Genomic DNA, 21,263 nt, shown 5'->3' with positions numbered 1-21,263 from the left:
CTGTGAGGGTCAGTCAGCGACATCTTTTTCCCACAATCTCGGCATTTTTTGAAGCCGGACCGAGGAGTTGTCGGTTCCGACGAAGAAGCCATCGAGTACGGATCGAATAACTCGAGGTAAATAGGATTAACCGGACAAAACTGAGCAACGGTATTCCGAGGCACGGAGTAAGCGCGGAAAAACGGAACTGAGCAACGGACGCTGCGCGCGGCCTTTATAGGCAGGATGACGTCGACACGGCGGCTGTCGAGGGACATCGATTCGGAGGACGTCGACGCGGAAAATGTTCCGAGGCCAGCAGAGCTGGAAGGAGATATCTAAGATAAGGAATACGTCGGAGGACACAATCCCTTTCAAATACGCATTTGCATATCAGTCTTTGTCCCACCCACAACGGCAGTCCAGCACCGAAATGCTATGGCAATTCCTCTCTGAACAAGAGTACCATCAGCAACCCCATACACGTGTTTCAGCCTTGTTGGGCATCATCAGTGAGGTGAAGCTGAGCCTCTCTAAGCACAGTGACCAGGGAGTCCACGTCTGGTTGCCCCCAGGTAACCTAGGGTGGTCTCCAGACGTGGTCTCCCTCTCACTGTGCTTAGAGGCATCAGCTTCACCTCACTGATGATCCCCAAAAAGGGTGAAACACGTGTATGGGGTTGCTGGTGGTACTCTCGTTCAGGTTGGAATTGCCATTGCGTTTCGGTGCTGGACTGCCCCTGGGCAGGACAAAGACTGATATGCAAATGGATATTTCCCATCTGTGAAAGGCACATTGAGAAAAAGCAGTGGCTGCGAACTCTCAAGTGGTTAATAAACACTGAACAGGTTATCAAGCCTTGTTCTATCGAGAGAGGGGCGCCCGCTACCTTTGCAAACCTAGAGCTCCAAGTAGCTGCTTTGCAAATGGTGTCAAGGGGAACATTCGCAATGAAAGCCAGAGTGGCCCCAATGCCTCTTGTCGAGTGGGCTCTGGGTATAAAAGGCAAAGTTTTGTCAGAAAGAGAGTAACACAACTGGATACAGTTGACAATCCACTTGGAGATGGCACCCTAAGAGAGGCGATCTCCCTCTTTGCCTGTGGCTACGGAGACAAACAGTTGATCTGTTCTCCTAAGCGGTTTGGTCTTGTTTACCTAGTAAAGGACCGCCCTTCTAGGGTGTGTAGTTTAACCTCAGCCGAGCTTTGTGGGTTTTGGAAGAAAGCCGGAAGCTCGATGGACTGGTTTACATGGAATTTTGAAATAAACTTAGGTGAGAACCTAGGGTGTGTCCGTAAAACCAGCTCATCCTTATGAATAGTAAACAAAGGATCCTGCACCGACAGAGCCTGAATTTCACTGACCCTTCTTATGGATGTAATGGCTACTAAGAAGGCAGTCTTATAGGTCAGGTGTTTGAGACTTGTCTTATGCATGGGCTCGAAAGGGGGGCCCATGAGTTTAGATAGCACCACGTTCAGGTCCCATCCTGGTGGTGGGTTAGCTATAGGAGGATGAAGTCTCTTTACTCCCTGCATGAAGGATTTAACTACGGGTACCTTCCACCACGACAGTTTGCTATGTGAGGTGGTGTACGCTGACAGTGCTGCCAGGTGTACCTTTAGTGAGTTGAAAACCAACCCTGCGTCCAGCAGGTGGAGCATGTATGTTACGATTGTGGAAGGAGTGCAATCAACTGGGTTGATTTGTTTATTCTGGCACCAGATAACGAATCTCTTCCATGTGTCGAAGTAGCAATGCCTCATGTTCGGTTTCCTAGACTCTTTTAGGATGTCCATACATCTCTGTGGTAAATTGAGATGTCCAAACTCTATGACCTCAGGAGCCATGCTGCTAGGTTCATGGAGTTGGGTAGAGGATGCACCTTCTGACCTTGGTGCTGGGACAAAAGATTGTACCAGCCCGGGAGTTTGATGGGATCGCACACCGAAAGTCTGCGTAGGTGTGGAAACCACGGTTGCCTCGCCCACATGGGAGCAACTAGGACGAGCGTCATCGACTCTCTGTTCATCTTGTTCAACACCTTCCTGATGAGGAGTTGGTGGAAAAGCGTACGCAAACATCCCTGACCAGTTCATCCACAGGGCGTTCCCCAGGGAGTCTTGTTGGGGAAACCTGGATGCGAATCCTGGGCACTGTCTGTTTTTGCTTGTGGCGAATAGGTCTATAGTGGGGAAACCCCACTGAGAGAAGAGATCTTCTACGATTTCTCTGTGTAGACACCATTCGCGTTCCTCCGGAAAGGGATCTCTGCTCAAAGCGTCCGCTAGAGAATTGAGATCCCCTGGAACATGTTGAGATGACAGAAAGATGTTCCGTCTGAGTGCCCATATCCAAATTTTCTGGGCAAGTCTGGACAGATTTGGAGAACGAGTCCCTCCTTGCTTGTTCAGGTAGAACATGGCTGTCGTGCTGTCCGTCTGGATCTGCACCGACAGGTTCAGTAGGTGGGGCTTGAACGCTTGAAGTGCTCTGAAAACTGCCAGAAGCTCTAGCAGGTTGATGTGATTCTTGGCCACTGTGTGAGACCAGAGACCCTGAGCTGTGTGGTGGAGATGGTGAGCTCCCCATCCTGTCAGGCATGCGTCCGTCGTGACTACCGCCTGTATCTCGGGATCGTAAAAGGGTTTCCCCTTGGATAGATTGTCTCTTGTCCACCAGTGGAGGCTTTGTACAAGTGTTGGCGAAACGACCACTACATCGTCCCACTGACCACTTGCCTGAGACCACAGTTTCGCCAAGCATTCTTGCATGGGACGCAGGCGCGCGTGGGGGACCAGGTAAATACATGACGCCATCATGCCCAGCAAACGCATTGCTTTGCGTACTGTTATCTGGCAACTGGTTTGATATTGCGGAATTTGCAGTAGTATATTCTGAATTCTTTCCTCTGAAGGAAAAGCCAACCCCTCTTGAGTATTTAGAACAGCTCCTAGGAACTGCTTGGAGGTGCTGGGCACCAGACTTGATTTTTTCTCGTTTATGGAGAAGCCCAATTCGAAGAGGAGGTCGATAGTTCTTTGAATGTTTGTCCTGCAAATTACTGGGGTCTCCCCCGTGATGAGCCAGTCGTCCAGATAAGGGTACACTGGGATTGCCTCCCTGCGTAGGTGTGCTGCCGCCACCGCCAGTACCTTGGTGAATACCCTTGGAGCCAAGGCTATCCCGAAGGGCAGTACCTTGAACTGGTAGTGCTGACTGTCCACCTTGAAGCGCAAATATTTTCTGTGCGCTGGGAACATGGAAATATGAAAATAGGCATCTTTCATATCCAATGTTGCCATGTAATCTCCCTTTTTTAGGAGGAGAATTACCTCTTGGAGAGTAGTCATGCGAAATTTTTGGGGCTTGACATAATTGTTTGCAGGCTGTAAATCCAATACTGGGCACATTGTCAAATCTTTTTTTGGCACAAGGAAGTAAGTTGAATAAATACCCTTGTTTACCTGGTGTCCCGGGACGAGTTCTATTGCGTCCTTTGCAAGAAGATTTTCAATCTCTTCGAGTAGGATCTTCTGGTGGTCTAAGGAGTGTATTCTTTGTTGTGGAGGGTGGTTTCGGGGACGCTCTAGGAGTTCTATGCAGTATACTGCGGACACTGAACAGCACCCATCTGTCTGATGTAATCCCTTCCCAAGCTTGGGTGAAGATGGAAATGCATCCCCCTACTGGGGATGCGTGAGAAGGGACCCTGAACGGAGCGTCACTTTTGGTGGAGGCGTATTGGGACTGCCTCTACCCCTACCACGACCTCTTTTGTTACCCCTTCCATAACTCTGGGTAGACTGCTGGTTAGTGTTCCATGGAGTACCCTGGCCTTGGGAATAGTTTGAGCCTCTTTGGGAGTTTTGTCCGCGAGGCCGACGAAAATTGCCATTCCCTCTCATGTTAGGGGGTTTGTTGGTTAGTTGCCCTAGGGACTTGAGTGTCTCGTACTCATCCTTGGCATTCTTCAGCGCGTCCTCGACCGCCTTTCAAAACAATAGATCCGGCTCCACCGGCTTATCTATCAATGATGCTTGGGTCTCAGCCTTGAACCCAGACTGCCGTAGCCAAGCATGCCCTCTTGATGACCGTGCTCTCAGCAATTAATCTGCCGGCGTTATCCGCGGCATCAAAGGTTGATTTTAAAATGCAACCTGACACGGCTCTCCCCTCTGCCGAAACTCGTGCCAATTGGCTTTTTAAGGGTTCTGGGGCGGAGTCTATGAGAGCCGCGACTTCTTCCCACTGGTGGCAGTTGTAACGAGCCAGCAGGGTGGTGGAGTTGACAATCCTTGCCTGGTAGGCGGAAGTGGAGGCTACCTTCCTGCCCAAGCCATAAATCTTCTTGCTCTCCTTGTCGGGGGGAGCTTCGGACGATGACAAGGGTGTTCCCGCCCTCTTACGGGTGTTTGTAACAACCAGGGAGTCTGGTTTGAGATGTCCCCTTATGTACAGTGGGTAAGATTGGGCTGCCCGGAAAAGCTTTTCAATTCTGGGGTTTACTGCCCTAGTGAGATTGGGGTTAACAACGGAAGGGTCTATCCTCCTTTGTATTGACTTAAGGATAGGGATGGCCTGAGCAACAGGTCTCATTTCTCCCACCAGTTCCTCTGCAAAGTCCCTCTCTTCCTGAGCACCTTGGGTGTCAATGTGGAAGTGCTGTGCCGCTCTGGACAGGACCTCATTCAGGAGAGGCTGCTTGTCGACAGGGGAGTCGGTAACCGTGGGCTCTTTCTCTACCGGGGAATCTACCCTGTATGTATCTGGGTCGTCGTCCTCCTCCTCCTCCTCCTCCTCTTGGTCCTCATCATCCCCATAATAGCCTGTCCCAGTTTGTTCTTCGAACATGCCCACGTCTGGATCCTCACCAAAGGATGGATCTTCCTGATATTGAGAATAGGGCTGTATATAGAAGGGGTCTGAAGACTGAGTTGGTGCTTCACCCCGGGACTTCTTACTTGGGGGTATTGGATCCTTAGAGCCTGAGGGAGTTGACCCTTCTGGGGTACAAGGCCGAATAGTCCAGGCTGCAGAAACTCTGAGCGTTTACAGAGAGAAAGGTTGTCCTCCTGCAAACGTAATAGTATGGACACGACACCTCCCCCCACCACCTACCTTCTCTCACTCCCTTTGACTGGCAAAACAGAGTGGGAATGTCAAACTCGCAAGCAGTAATATCTGCCTTTCTGTGCCTCTTCCACCATCTGAATTAAAGACCTTATCCTTTCAAGCACAACATTGTTCAACTATTAGCTCCCCACCCCTCTCACAAATCTCATTATCTGCCAGCCACTTGGCACACTCGACACTTTCCTGAACTTTATCTCCTCACCGACTATCTACCCACTGACACCCCTATTAAACGAATGTAATACTTCAACCTCTCGAATATCTCCACTTCTCACTGACTCAACTGAGCCTTCTGAAGTGAGACGCCAAATAAAAGAATTTTGTACTCTGAACTGCTTTTCTTTTTCTTAACTTTCTTCGGTTTTCTTTTCTCTTGTTTTATACAGTGATGATTTATGTGATGTAATACATACTGCTATTTTAATTTTGTGAAAAGTCGAGTTGACTAAAACACAATAAATAAAAAAAAGTCCCAAGGTGTTCCCCGTCACACCCCCCCCCCCCCAGATTTTATGGGTGTACTACACCCCAGCAGACTTCCTCTTCCACTGCACTGGTGCATTTTAGAAACACTTGTGTACAGGTGTGTTATAAAAAAACATATCAATAATTTTTACCCTGCCCTACCCCCACAGCCAAGTGTCATTTTCTGGGGTTTGAACTGGTAAAGGCTCCTCCTCTTCTAGCATTTCAAACACCAGCAGGGTAGCAAAGAAGCTCTTTCTCTCCTCTCAAAATTGATAGTCTTGGCACTAACAGGGTCTGGACTGTAGCCCACAGCAGGCTAATCACTCTGCCCCTTCTCAGTGGTCTTTGGATCCTGCTACATTTTATGGTATAGACAGTAACTGGCACTTACCAACACCATATACTTGAATGCTTGCATCTCAAACTCTGGACAGTAAGCCCAGCCACTGTGAGAGTGTAGGTGGAGACTGACAAGGAGGGGTCATTTTGTGGGCTATAAACCTTTATTGTGTAGCTCAAGAAATCCTATCTCTCTCCGTACTTCTAAGGGGCTTGCCCTGCCTCAACCTAGGAAAATTCTGGGGACCTGTCGGGTCAGTCAAAATGAAATGTCTCTGTCCTCTATCAGAAACCAACTAATCTCTATAAACCCAAGTCTTTAACTAAAGTGAAGTTTGTATTTCCTTCAGCAGCAGAATGACTCACTTTGCCTGGTTTCTTGCTTCAATCTTATAAAAGTAAATATCCCACAACGATGGACCATGGGAATGACTTGAATCTTCTGGCAATTATACAAACGTTCTCCACAGCGATCTTTAATCACTTTTGCAGGAAACTTGGATTAGTCTCCAACTCCTTCCGGGAAGTAGAAAAGCAAATAGCCTCATTTGGCTTCCATTTAACACTATGATAATGGATATCTTTTCAAGGGTCCTCTATATCTTTCTTGTATGCCTCTCTGCTGGTTTCTAGATCACTAAAGTTGTTTGCGGAGTTACAGCGATGTGGGAGGTAACTCCCAATGTCCTCTGTTTTAACAGGGGTATTTGGTTAGTTACTGAGGATGCGGATGGCTCCCTTTCCACTCTGCTTGGACAGTGGTATTGGGTGGACCACTGCTGCCTTCTGTTTGAATTGGGCCTCTTCCTGGACCCCACCTGGTCTTCCCGCCATTCCAGTTACCTGCAGTATCTCTGGGACAGGTCTCTGGTTCTTCACAGGGTTGCGGGGGCCTCTCCTCCTCCACCTTGCTTCCTGCAAGACTCTTCTGCAGTTTGCCAGTGGGGCACCGTATCTGGACCAGATGTCCACCTTTCTGTGGTCATGCCACCACTAACTAAGTAAGCTCCCTGCCAGCTCCCAGGACTCTCCAGCAACATCATTGTTCTGGTCCCCCCTCCTGGAGAGACATGACTGCTTCAGCTGCAGTGTTCCAAGTTTGAACTTCCTGGGTTTTGTTAGAGTACTGCTGACTTCTGCTGTGAGATCTCCCTAGTCCGTTCTTGCTTTCTAATGTTGACTCCACCCTGGCGTAACGTCAACACCATCTTGGAAAGTTTTAGCGCTCCTTATGCCTCCAGTGAGCCACATCGTTACAGTACTTGGCTGGCTCTGCATTTGATCATTCCATATGCTTCTCGTGTTCTTCCTTGTACAAGTATGTTATACATTTGTCACAGACTTACAGTAACGCATGGTTTCACCATCAATAGTGGGGGAAAGGGTGACCCATGAGGGAACTGGGTTATGTTACATGGTTTTAGGAAAGCATTTACCCAGGTGGATGTCCTTATCCCCAGTTGGGGAGTACCTCCATATGAGGTACTCCAGCATATTACCACCCCTAGAGAGACTATTGGGTAGCTCCCTCACCTCCCTAGCCTCATAGAAAAGGGCTCCATTCTGGCGAGATGTGGCATGACCTGGTGAAGAGTCTCACCACCTACTACCTCAACCCTCTGAAATGCCTTCCCAACTACAACCAAATATAGTGGTTTGTGTAGGTTTCCCCATTAGCCCCGGGTCACGGGATTGGTCTGGCCTTTGTGGCTTCATCTTTCTGCCATAACTTTGCCCTCAATCTGACCCAGTGGAATGGGGATTGTGCATACCCGTTTTGTCTTCTGGTAGCTACGTCACTGATGGTGTACAGCTCAAATAAGCAGTCCCTCATCTTGGACTCCGGTAAAGGCATCGTGACGGTTAGGCAGCCCCATGTTCTGGCTCCCTGCACTGTTGAGGACATTCCTAATGCACTGACTGCACTGTTCACTGAAAGTCTAGAGGGCAGAATCTGTGGCTCTGTGGGATCCCCATACAGAACCTGCAATGGTTGCATCACATAGCAGGTGGCTACACCTGGCCCCACCTGGTCACACTGTGGGGCCAGCCTTGAAAGCCGAGACCTGCTTACAGGGTCTAATTTACTGCTGGCACACTGGCTGGTCTCAAAAAGATGGGATTGAGAAGGTGGGGTATCTAAAGGGTTCTCTATGAAGAGTATCAGAAGGAGTGGGCTTTTATGATCTTAGGTCAACCCTTTTCTTGGCCAACAGAAAAGAATGATGTGTCTAAAGGACTTCCAGCGCCTCTTATAAGAAGTATTTTTGAAAGTGTCGGCCACAGCAAGACTCCATCCAGCCAGAGAAGACGGTGCAAAGGGGCCCCTCAGACTTGGCCCTCTGGGATAGGAATGCATTGAAATGACAGTGTCAGCTGGATGTGGTAGAAAGGGTCTCAGTAAAGCCGAGGAGTAGGTGGTCTGCTAAACCGCAAGGGGCCTAACAGACTAGGTCCTTCACGGGGAGCCCGATACCATTGCATAAATCGCACAGAGACCCAAGGAGGCTAAGCAAGCATGGCAGGAACCGTAAGCAGAGGGAGACCATGGGAAAGATCGGCCCTTCTAGGGCTTGGAACTAGCTTAAAAACCCAATGTTGCAACCCAGTTCTGAGCAAGGCCTCTGCTCAGAGGAGTGTAATGGGGCTGTGGAAAAGTCCACAAGTCAGTTACAGGTTTGGCAGAAAACCAGCTTCCAAACCGCCATCTTCATAAAGTGGTGGCGTATAAGGGACCCAGATTGGGAGGAAGCAGCCTGCCTCTGATCTAACAGTGACATTCCTAACTAATCAATGCTTTGACTCTGTATGAATGGCACAAACAGCAGATTGTGTAAACTAACTTTGGTGGGCTCAAACTCAGAGGATAACAGGGAAGACAGCTGTATGATGTCAGCTGTCTCTGCCCAGTCTATTTTGTGCACCACTTGGTGGGAGGAGGGAAGAGGTAAGAAATTAAACCGCCTTCCAGTGACTACATGAAGTGAGCCGCGGAATGTCTCCTCAAGGAATCATCCAGCAAAAGGCTTTCAGAGGTGATCCCAAAATGAAAAACACATGGAAATTAGTTATCAGGGCAGAGGTGGCTGAGGAAAAAGGCAGACTTTCTTTCTGGTGTTTCTTTGGATGGACCGTGGGCATAAAGAGGAAGTTGGTAAAAGTCTCATGGTGACAGTCGTCCCCTAAAGAGCATTGTTCACAGTGCAGAGATTCCAAGGATTATTCATTCGGAGACTCTCCAAGCAGAGTGCCGTGATCTGACAGGCGAACTGCTGGTAGCAAGATTTGAAGGAGGAAAAACTGGATTTACAGCCCATAAGCTAGAGGAAAAAGGCCTGCAGAATCTGCAGAGAGAAAAATAAACATTACTCACTGTGGTTCTATTGTACTTGTAGATCTAATGCCATTAAGTTCCATTCTTGGACTAGTGAAATCCCCTTCGACCATGGTGTAAAGCAGCATTTAGAAAAAAGATGGTGTAAACACATGCACTGCCATGCCCAGAGCATAACTCCATTGCACATTCTGCTGCCTCTAGTCACTTTTTTATAATGCTTCCATAGCAGGCTATATTTTACAGAGGGAGAGCTGTATGGAGGCAAGTGGTCTATGGACTAAGAGCATGGTAGTCGCTACAGTGAGCAATTGTTCTTACTCTCAAATCCCATCTCCTTTCCTCCAAACATGTCAGACTGCAAAGCATCTCTGGCATACCTAAAATAAAGCTCAACAAACCTGAGCAATGAAAGAACTGAGAATAGTGAATGAGATAGCAAAGTTGTAAAAGTGATGTTGAAAAAAAACACTGGACTGCTGTTGAGATGCAGCCTTTCGACGAAGAAACCACAGCAAAAGGAATCTTAAATGTAAGTGATCACACAGACATCGGATATTTTCTTCTGCACATGGAATGCCACCCAAACTACTGTTTTCTAGCCTGCAGTGAATTCCAAAAGAATTATGTGCAACACTCATCAAATACAAAGATACAAGACTGTAACCACAATATTTGCACTGGACCACATACATTTTCCACACATCACAGCAAATTCTTGAGAGCTGTACTTTAAGCCGCAAAAACATGCACGCTGAAAGCCTCCGTTACAAAAAGGAACAACAATTCCTTACCTCCTGGCCAGCAGGGCACTCATTTCTTCCATCAACCCACTGCCTCCCAGGGGAAGAGGCCCATTTCCCCGACTAGTGTCCGTTTTGCTTCCAGCTGAAGTTGTTGCTGTGGCACTTCCTCCACCTTGACTAGAGGACTCTTCACTCTTAGTTTGAAAGGAAATGACAACACATCAACTAATAATGCTTTATAAAATACAGTTATATCTACTATAACTTGAAAATTGTTATAAATGCACTTGTGCAACTTCTGCTGCTCATCCAAGTTGCTAAATATTGAATAACATCTTAGAAATTAATAGCATGCTGCAGGACTTTCACTGAACTTTGAAAACATTTTGGGGTTGACCTTTTTTCCTACCGGGAAGATCACACCCAAGGTTTTCAAAAAGACGATGCAATATTCTTTAAAAAAAACTTTATTTATAAGTTCTTGACACAGCCACAGGGGCAATCAGGACAACATATCAATAGAGGTTATACATTAGCTGGACACATGTATGCATTACAATAGGTACATCATTGGCAGTCACTACAACTTAGAGGGCCAAGACTTATCATGCAAGTATGGGTGGTACAGGGGAATGCGCTGCAGGTAGGCTGTCTGCTTCATCTTCTGTAGTTTCGGATGTCTTAAGATATGTCCGAAAAGGGGGCCATATGTCTCGAGTTCTACTATGAGACGGTAGCATGGCTAACCAGTGCTCTTCCATGTGTGCAGCCCAGGTGACTGCGGAAAACCACTGTTTAGTGGTGGGTATAGTAGGCCGAAGCCATGATAGTAATATATTTCGGACTGCAAGTATTATACATAAGCTAGCCAATCTGCGGTTGGGCCTCTGGATTGATACAAACTCATGAAACACACAGGTCATGGGGGAAGATACAATTTCCTGATCAAGCCTCTCTGATAAGGCAGCACCTATATTCATCCAATAGTCAGAGATTTTAGGGCACGCCCAGACCATATGTTGGTATCCAGTATTTTCTGCGTAGCATATAGGACAATGAGGGGAATGATCCTTAGACATGAGCAATCTGGAAGGAGTGTAGTACCTTAAAGTGAATCAGTCGATATTTGGCATTCAGGGACACTGTGGGCTCGACTCCAGATAGCATTACGTCTCTCCTCAGTGATCTCCACAGCAAGGTCCCTGTTCCAGTTCTCACTGAGTTTAGCTAGGGGTTTATAAAATAGTTAATAGACAGTGCGGTATAACGCAGAAACCATGCTGGTCAGGCCAGTCGCACTGCCCACCATCGCAACCAGGGGGTCATCTGGGGGCTGTGTAGGGAACCCTGGCCATCGGTTCTTAATTGCCGGTCTCAGGCCTGCATAGTATAGCCATGCAGATGGGAGCCCTGCCAGTTTTACACGAATGTCCGTCCATCCACGAAGTATACCTTGCTCATATAGATCACCTAGTGTAGAGAAGCCTCTCTGCCCATGCGGCGGCTGCTTTCTTGCTTATTCGAGGCAACCCTGGTACATAATTCCATAGCAGTAGGTCTTGATGGAACGGACGGGGTCTATCTATTCGTCTCCTTATTCTGTCCCAGGCCAGAGCAGTTATATATGCTGGGCTGGACATATCAGTACCGCCCCCTAGAGGGGGTAAGAAGAGCGCAAAACTCCCTAGGTCCGGCAGCTAGCCGTTCGATCTTCACATGTGGAAAAGGAGGGGCTGCGGCCGACCAGTATGCCAAGTAATGTGCCTGAGCGACAAGCCAATATAGCTCAAAGTCAGGAGCAGCCAGCCCCCACAATCCATGCGGTCTGACCAGAGTGGACCATTTCAGCCTGACCGCCCCGGAATTAGAAGCTATTGATCTTGGATCCAAGTTTAGTGAATAATAGGGGCCGGGCCATATAGGAACATTCAGAAAGCGGTAAAGTAGTTGTGGTAGCACCACCATTTTAAGTATTGAGGCCTTAACTAGAAGAGTGATGGGTAGTCTGGACCAGGTAAGCAGTTTGCGGCTAAGAGACTGCAGATAGTCCCCATAGTTGCATTCATACAGAGTGTTATGGGACCTTGTGACTAATACCCAGGTACCTTATCTCCTCCGGTGCCCACAGACATCCCATGAGATCCGCCGGGGCAGCGGTTGTTTCAGTCAGGGTAAACAGCTCAGTTGACTCACAGGCCGGAAAGAGAACCGAAGTAGGCAATATCCTGCATAATCGGTTTGAGATTATGCTCTGGGTCTCTCGCATATAGTAAGGCATCATCTGCGTACAGGGAGACAATCTCAGGCGTCTCCGCAAGCCTTATTCCCCTGTGCAAGTGCCTATGTCGCATCAGATAAGCAAGGGTTCCATAACAAATGCAAAAATAAGTGGAGAGAAGGAACATCCCGGTCTAGTCCCCCTGCCAATATCGAAGGGGGGTGATAGCATACCGTTTGTACGCACACTTACGGTGGGTTTAGCATAGAGCAGCTGTACCCAGGATACAAAGCGGGGCCTAAAATTTCACCTCTCCAACACCGCCGAAAGAAACCGCTAGGACACAGAGTCAAATGCCTTCTGTACATCTAGCATAGCTGCAACAGCATTCGCCTCGGGGTCTATCGGAGAAAGGACATTAAATAGCTGTCTCAGGTTGAGAGCTGTGGAGCCGCCAGGCACGAAGCCCGACTGGCCGGGATGTATCAAGTGTACCATATATGGGGCCAGTCGGAGGGCTAACACCTTCGCAAATATTTTAACATCACTTTTCATCAATGATAAAGGGCGTTAAGATCCACATTGTGTAGCCGGTTTCCCAGGCTTAAGCAATACCATAATTACCGCCTCCCTCAGTGTGGGGGGGCAGTTCTTCATTAAGGCAAGCCTCGTCCCAGAGGACAGCGAGGGACAAGGAGGCTCTTGTAGTTCTTATAGAAATCAATGGTAAGCCCATCTGGGACGGGGGCCTTCTGGGGCGGCAAGGTATCAATGGCTAGGGCAATCGCCTCAGTTCCCATAGGGCAGTCTAATGTATCTGAACCTTCATCTGACAGGACAGAGAGGTAACTCATCAAGAAATGCCCCAACGTCAGCGGCTGGGGTCTCATCATAGACGGCATATAGCTTTGCATGGAAGGCACAAAATGTTGCATTAACATCTCTTATAGTGTGGACCATCCTACCATCCATATCCTCTATGCCGGGGATACGACACCCGCCTCCCTCCTGACGTACCAACTTGCCCATCAGGGATCCCGGTTTTTCACCTCCCCTATATTGTTAGGCAGCAAGTGGGCTATCTAGGAATTTACGTTCTCTCTCTGCCGCTTCTCAAGAGTCCACTGTAGCAGTATTTATGTCAAAATATTCTTGTATGCAGTCACGCAGTTCAGCCCTATACACCGGGTCAAGAAGGAAGTGGGGCTTAAATTTCCAGGATCGGCCGGCGGGTAGGCGCTCCATCCACACTAGTGTCCGGGTGATTGGGGAGTGGTGCGAGTATGTTCTCGGGAGTATATCAGTGTCTAGGATGCAGTTAATCGGCCACTCAAATACCAGCCACAGGTTTATCTGTGAATGAGAATCATGCACAATGGAAGAGAATGTATAGCCTCGAGACTTCGGATGCAGCAGCTGCCATCCAAATACCGCCAGCCCATCCAGCACTGTGCGAGCCGCTCTAGACCTGAGTCGGGCTCTGCTACCAGATCTAACTGGAGATCAAGAATAGTATTGAAATCCCCTCCCCAAAGTATCGGGACCAAGGGATATCTGCCCAGTATGTCCATCAGTTGCGTGTAGAACTGAGGTTCGTCTGTGTTGGGACCATATATGTTGAGGAACACCACCTCCCGACCTACGAGTGTTCCGTAAAGCAACACGTAGAGCCCCAATGGATCAATGTGGTTGTTTCTGCGGATATATTGTAGTGATCTATGGATTAAAGTCATAACCCTGAAGCTCTGGGTAGAGAATTTGGTACAGAATCGTTGGGGCCCCGAGCTCTTGGCAAAACTCTTGCATCGGGATGCCAGTGCAGGAGTCTCTTGCAAATAGAGGATACATGCCTTGTTTTCTACATGTAGCTGAAGACTGCGCAACTTGGAATAATTACCCAGTCTCCTTATATTCCAACTTAGAAAAGATAGTGTCAGCCATATTACCATCCCAGTAGTAGAGAGCCCGGACTAACATAGGTCAGAGTGTCGTTACCATAAGTGCAGTGCCATGTAACATGGTGTCGGGAATAAGACGCATGAAAGGCAAACTGTGCCAGTGAGGGCGCCATCCAGAATTAAGCTGCCACCAATGAGAGTACGTTCTCAAATACTACGGCTGGCGAAACAGCCGCGGCATTCATACACGCCGTTTTGGTCCTGCTGCAGGTTGCCCTGGAGACTGGTAAAGCCATTCAGTACTCGTTGTCGTGACAGCAAGAGTAACCTGCTTTTCCATTCACGTGATTAACAATCACGTGACTAAAAAAAGACCGCCTCTACTTTCAGATGGCACTTCTAATTTAAGTTGTTTTGGTTCGCTACGTTTGCCTGTTCCTGGTTGCCTCTGCTTTCGACCTTGGCTAGGTTGTTCACAGACGTCTCTCGCCTGAGCCCTTCTGTTTCATTGGATATCTGATCCTGACTGACCCTCCTTGTTCAACAGACTTCTTCGCATTGCCCTCTGTACTACGCCGCCCGCATCGTTGCCCGAACCTTGCCTGTTATTCAGACTTCTTGGCCTCCTGTTTTGTGCCTTGGCCGCTCTGGTAGAAACTCTGCTTGCTCTACTGAACCTCTTGTTTCCGGATTGAATTGCTTTCCGTTTCACGGACGACTCCAGCCCCTTTTGGAACTATCCACAGCATGGTTTCCTCCCCATATACAGCACCCGGACTAGAGACGCTTGCTGACAGTGCTGTGTTCTTTAGATGTCCGCATGCCGTCGGGAATAGGGTTTTGCTGGATCCTGGACACCGGACTATCTTAGGCTTCCTCGTGCCGTCGGGGTAGGCTCCAGGAATAGTACTGGCCTTCCAAGAACGATCTTCTCCTGTTCCTTCACCTGTAAGAGGCTTTTGGATATTGAGAGAGATATATATATATTGGTATTTAGCCATTTGTGCACCAGTAACTATAGTGGGGGTTGTTTGTTCCAGGTCTATTGTTCCTCACGCCGGAAGAAACACCGGGGAACCTTACCATCTGATCCAATCACCACCCAGCTATTAACCAGGCGTTATTGCTCATACCCTGAGGTGGGTCACTTATAATCTCTGTTCTTGGGGGTTATCTACTGTTGAAGGCATATACTAATTGCATTTGTTTTGCTTCCTCAGCAGGTGTGTCGTGGGTCTGTGTCCCGTCTTCCGACTGTTAGATTCCCTCTGTCCGTTTACATCCACAGCAGAGGGCTACATGAGTAGGAAGAACTTGTTGGCTATTTATACGTCTCACTACCTCCTGACCAGGAGCTCACTCCATACTGCATGACAGCATTGGAGGTGAGTCGTAACACATGGGAGTCACCTGATGTCCTTGCAGCATGTGTCAAGTATTTTCTGAACCCCGATACCACCCCCCCCGCCCCCCCCCCCTCAGCCCGCTAAAATTGGAAGATGAATCCCTGAATCCCAACCCCCTAAGTAGGGGGGCGCATTGCCCACACCAACTGTAACATACAACATTGCAAATTAGCATGACGGGGTTGTTTTTGCCAAGTAGCCCGTCTACACTGCAGCTGTCATAGTGTAAGAAGATTATAAGGCACCTAAATAGAGGAAAAACTGACATAACTGAAAGATGATGTCCACATGAGCCCATGAGGGTCACACATTAAGCTGTGTTTAGTAAGAGGATAGTAAATCGGTATATGAACAAAATATAACAGCTGAGTAAAGCGATATTAGCCAGGAAAGTGTTGCTCAAGAAATGGCATTGTTTCTTCTGGTATTGTAAAGAAATAGACCTTCCCGGAATGTTCAATCCGGAGCTTGGCAGGAAACATCATTGCATAGTTAACACCCAGGTCCCGGAGCCTCTTCACAGCCAGGAATGTCTTGCATTCCTGCTGCACCTCCACCGAGAAGTCAGGGTATACATGAATCTTAGCCGAGCAAAGTATTAGGTCTCCCTGAGCCCTGGCGGCCCGCAGCAGAGCGTCTCTGTACCGGTAATTTAGTACTCTAGCAATGATTGGGCGAGGCAGGGCGTCGGGTCTGGGCTGCATCATCGGTGTGCCCGCTCTATCGCGAATTGGGGCGATAGCTTAGGATCATCAAGCAATGACAGGAGAGTTTGTCCCACAAAGTCTTCCATGGGACCGGGGGTGTTGTCTTCAGGCACACCTATAATGCGTATATTATTACGCCTGGATCTGGACTCTAAATCCTCATTCTTCCGCCTGATCTCCTGCACCCGTTTGGTGAGTGCAGTAACGTCGGATCTGAGCACTGCAACCTCGTCTTCCGTCGTGATAATCCTGGTCTCAACTTCCGTCAGGTCTGTATCCATTTTTTCCATCTGGGCTTTGATGGCGCTGATCGTGCCACTCATGTCATCCAGTTTTGTATTAAGGGTGGTGAACCCCTCCCTCATATAGTCCATCTTCTGCATCTCTGTCGGTTCCATATTACTAGACGAGGGTGGTGCCGCCACTGAGTCAACCGTCTCTGGATTCTCTGGGTGTGGTCTTGGCAAACATGTTTATTGAGCTTTGTTTCTTGCCTCCTCCTTTAGTCATGGTGGCAGTCCAGCTCAAGTAGGAGTGTGATATGTGGAGGGTGTCGAGATTTTGTGGCACTGGAGAGTAGGGGAGGGCAGAGGTGCACACAAGGTAGCACATAGGAGGTAGCCACTTGGCCGATCCTTCCAGAAGAGGGTGTGTTCATCGGCCTGTGTCAGTAAGGGTAGTGGGGTCGCAGAAGCCACCAGCGCAGAGGACGAAAACAAGGGGGCTATGCAGGGACTTTGCCGTTCCTCAGCCCGGCGCGGTTTGTACAGGGCTTTCATCGGAGGCTATTACAGTGTGGTGGGAGGGCTGCATCTGACATATGGTTCAGCTGCGACTCCGGGGGTGCCAGCGAGGACGAGGTGCATGGCAATTGGGTTAGCAGAGGTGTTTCTGGGTATTGTAGTACCAGGACAGGGCCTCCCTGCCTGGTAGACCTCGGCCCGAGGTCCGACCAGCCAGACCTCCCCGTAGGTTTCGGTTCGTGGTCCTGGGCACCATTAGGTTTGGTCTTACAGGCTTCAAGTACCTCCGTCCAGTAGGTGCTGCTACAATGCCATGGTAGTTGGGTCTAGTAGAAGCCAGTCTTGAATAAGCGCCCCAGTAGAAGGATCCACCCCCCACAGGGACCCAGGGCTGGACCCTGCTTAGGATAGGGTTAGTACACCACCTGCAGCGCATCCATATTCAGTGGCAGCAGGGGGAGAAAGACAGGGCTCGGTGCCGCCAAGTCTATATCCCATCCGTAGCTGGAGCAGGTGGGTTTCAACCAGTTCAATTGGTATCAGTTACAGTGCCCTTGTACTCTGCGTTGTGACTCCAGCGTCCGCCCAGGGCAGCAAGGGGGTCCTAGCCACAGGTTCTTGTTCACATAGCAGCCCCACTGGGGTTCTGACCAAGGCGGAGGGTCACCCCAATTCTTGGATACAGACTAGTATCAGACCCAGGCAGAAGGTAGCCAAGTGCGCATATGCAGTATGGGCCACCACTGGGTTCAGGATCTCGTTGCTGCAGGTTTCCTCGTGGCCTCCCCCGACGGATGCATCCCAGACAGGCACCCAGTCTGCCGTCAACGACTCATGGGTCGAATCAGCAGCAGCTATACAAGGATCAGTTTAGGGGCCTCGTTCCCACCAAACAACCGCTCCGAGCACCACACAACACTGAGCAGTAGCAGCAAGGGTGGGCTAGGCCTTCAATGCGGGCTATTGACCAGGGGGGGGGGGGCGCCACCACCCCTAACTGTGCAGCGTTGACCAGGAGACCAGGTTAATAACTTGCGGGGAGCTTCACAGCCGTGCGTCGTGTTAGCCTCTACTCCCTCTAAGGCTCAATCCCACCTCCCACCGTGGTCCAACGCCTCCAGATGGCAAGGAGCCGCTCCCTCTCGCCGCCCCCCCAGCCGGGGGTATCTAATGGGAGTTGTGCAGCAGCCTCCACGGTTCGGGGTAGCGGCTGTATTGGCAATGGGGCCAGATGGGCGCCCGTCGCCCACTTATCCAGGTTATCAACAATGCAGTTATCCGGCAGCTTCTCTTAGTCCGGTCATCAGGGAGAGGTTGGAGGAGTGGGGAAGGAAGCTGCAGCGAGCCCCCTCAGTGTGCCGCGGATCGGTCTCAGGTCCAGGGAGCTTCCAGTGGTCCGCCTCAGGGCCTCTCAGCGCAGCACGGGAAGCAGTCACTGTGGCAGGTTGCAGGGTTGGATCACTGATTGCTCCGCAGAGCCGCAACATGCCTCGGCAATGGGCATAGAGCAGCTAGGTCTTCTTGGCTGTATACTCAGCTGTTTCCAGAGTATAGCATACTCATTAAGGATAACGTATCGCTGCAATGCTCCAGCTGGCTATGGAGCTACTTGGTCAAGCAGCCACCTTGTCGGCGCTCAACAGCACCCCGGTGAGCAAACCATCAGGTTGCTTGGATCGTGGGCTGAACCCACGATCCAAGTCAGTGTTCCAACCAACCAGACTGCTGCTTCCCTAGCCGTGCCATCTACCCCCCACCGTGCCTTATATACCCACAAATCCCACCCAGGACCACTTATACAATTACAGCAGCGGCAGTCCCCGCCACTACTGCTCGATCTCCTTGCTGCTGGCTGCCATGGAAATGGAAGAGGGGTGCCACATGGAGCCCCTGCCTTCCTGATGCATGGCAGCCCTCAGCGTTTTCTTTCAGTGAGTCCTGTGCATTGAAAGAAAATACATTTCTTAGCACACAGGGAGCTAATAGCAATAATCACCCGTTCTACGGGCTGGGACGGGTGGTAGCGGCACTTGCGACTTTCGATAAAGGCTGGGCCAATTTCCAGGGGTTTTATGGCAGTCGTCGATTAAGAGACGACATGAAGAACAGAATTGGGTTTGGGGCTTAAGGTTTAAAAAAATCTACCACCAACAAAGCAAAGCAAGGGAAGTACACTACCACCCTCGGGCATCCCAGCATGAGGCACACATCCACTAAAACCAACTCAAGACATACTTCACAAACATCTAAGCTGTGGGGGATTTCTTAAAGGTCAGATCCTTTATAGTAGACGGGACAGTACAATTTACTCACCCTAATAATTCAGACTGGTAGTCTGATTCCACCTTCCTACAGAGGCCTGGGATATCAGTTCTAAGTTATTTGGATGCATTTTTTGGGTCAATCACAAATTGCCAATGCCCTCCTCATTTACAAATGATGCTTATGCCCCAATTTCATCTCTCTCACTTCCTAGCTGCAAGCCAAACAACCCACCTGCTCTGCTGTCAAACACACTGAATGTTAAGGCAGGAGGTATGTTGGAGTATGAATGCTAGCTGGCAAAATGGCAAGAGTTCGGTCACATTCATTAAGCCATATTTGCCCTGGGCTCAGGAACGCCACCACCAAGCCTACAGGCTTCCATTCAACTCCCTGGTGGAGACAGCGGGCCAAACTGCTTTGCTCCACAAGCCCCCCTTTGAGGGTTTCATCTCAGCTCCTAGCAGGACACAGACCAGGAGGTAGACGCCAGAGACAGCAGAGGCAAACCCCAGAATGAGTCAGTTCATGTTTTAACGTGTGCTTCTTTGGGCTAAGTTATATTTATATAGAATAGATTTGAGAAATTGAATGCATTCCGTCTAAACATACAATACTATGCCCCAGCCAATGTAGATTTTAACAAAAGCAAGGTTTTCAATGAGCTGAGAAGCTTGGCCACTTTAGTGTACTCTTTGCTGACTGTGCTTAGAGAAGCACCGCTTTACGTCACTGAAGCGACCCAACAAGGCTGAAAAACATGTCTGGGTTGTTGTTGGCACGCTTGTTCAGAATAAAATTGCCTAGCATTTTGGTCCTGGACTGCTCAAGTAGGTAGGACCAGCCTGATATGCAAATGGATATTTCTTCTTTGAAAGGTACAGTGAGATAAAATGTGGTCGAGACCCTCCCGAGTGGAAACCTACCCATAGAACAGGTTATTTGGTCATGTTCGTTCTCACTAGAGGGGCTCCCAAACCTTTGTTGAAATTGGTGTCAAACTAGTTTCTTAGAAAGCAAGCTGCCAATCAGACGAAGGGCAGGGGCACACACAAATTGCAATGTCAATATAACTTTAGCCTCTGCAGTAGCGGCTCTGTCAGACATTTAATGCAGGCCTGAGAACCAGATGCCCCTAGACAGGTTTGGAGCCAATAATAAAGGGTCATAGTGCATGTATATTGTTTTCCCTGTGCAATATCCCTGTAAATCTAATGAAGAATGTTATTTTCAGGAAGTACAGTTTCAGGACTGTGCTTTGCGATCAATCGTTCAAAATCCAGTTTGACAGCCTTCAGCCAGACCTCTTATCTGGAAGTATATGTGATATAAATGTGACAGTATATGGTCATGGTTTTCCCCAACATGGAGTTCAAAGGATGAAGAGGCCCAAAACCAGATAAAGCCAGTCTGAATGGATGTCTGGATTTAAGGCTGAATACAAACATGGAGAGTTTAACTGGGAAAACGACAACGTTTAAAATGGGATATTCCCAACTGAACGACTGTATGCCAATAATTCTTAATGAGTGCAAACCTTTGCGATTGGAGCTTTCAATTCTACTTTAATTCGGCTTGAAGTGGAGGGTTTGTGGACCTTAACTATCAAAACTAGAATCATGAGAAGATGGGCGCCCAACTAATGTAGAAGCCACGCTGGAAACTGCAACTTTCCAAGGCTTTTCAAATGGGAAAGCTCAGACATGCGAGAACCAGACTTTTAGCTACCACTGTGAGATCAGGGCAATGTTTACTCTTATTGTCTTGGCTAATTGACACCAGCCTTCCAAAACCCTTGGTTGACCCAGTTATAGCTTTAAATCTGTATACAAAAAAAGGAATATTGGCAATGAGATGCATCAGTAGATGACAGAGCCTGAAGACCGACGGCTGTAGCCCGAATCAAGCAATCTCCTTGGTAGGGGGAAGATTTGCATCTTTTGCTGATGCAAATAAGGCCACCAATGCCATGAAGATGGTCAAAAATGGAGGTGCAGTAAGGAGTCCAATTGGAAGCCCCATTTT

The 21,263-nt window shown here is 48.8% G+C and overlaps 1 protein-coding gene across 3 annotated transcripts in view; it reads right to left on the bottom strand.

Annotated features, from left to right (window-relative positions):
* Positions 1-21,263, bottom strand: part of ENAH (ENAH actin regulator) — a 1,361,004-nt gene that overhangs the window by 225,101 nt on the left and 1,114,640 nt on the right. For all 3 annotated transcript variants that reach the window (XM_069608703.1, XM_069608701.1, XM_069608702.1), the window contains one exon: positions 10,053-10,198. In XM_069608703.1, the coding sequence (XP_069464804.1) occupies positions 10,053-10,198 (146 nt within the window). The remainder of the gene's footprint in view (positions 1-10,052; positions 10,199-21,263) is intronic.

This window comes from Ambystoma mexicanum, chromosome 4q (genome assembly GCF_040938575.1).
Source record: "Ambystoma mexicanum isolate Mex_15411 chromosome 4q, UKY_AmexF1_1, whole genome shotgun sequence".
Taxonomy (NCBI): Eukaryota; Metazoa; Chordata; class Amphibia; order Caudata; family Ambystomatidae; genus Ambystoma; species Ambystoma mexicanum.
This window is presented reverse-complemented; position numbering and strand designations above follow the sequence as displayed.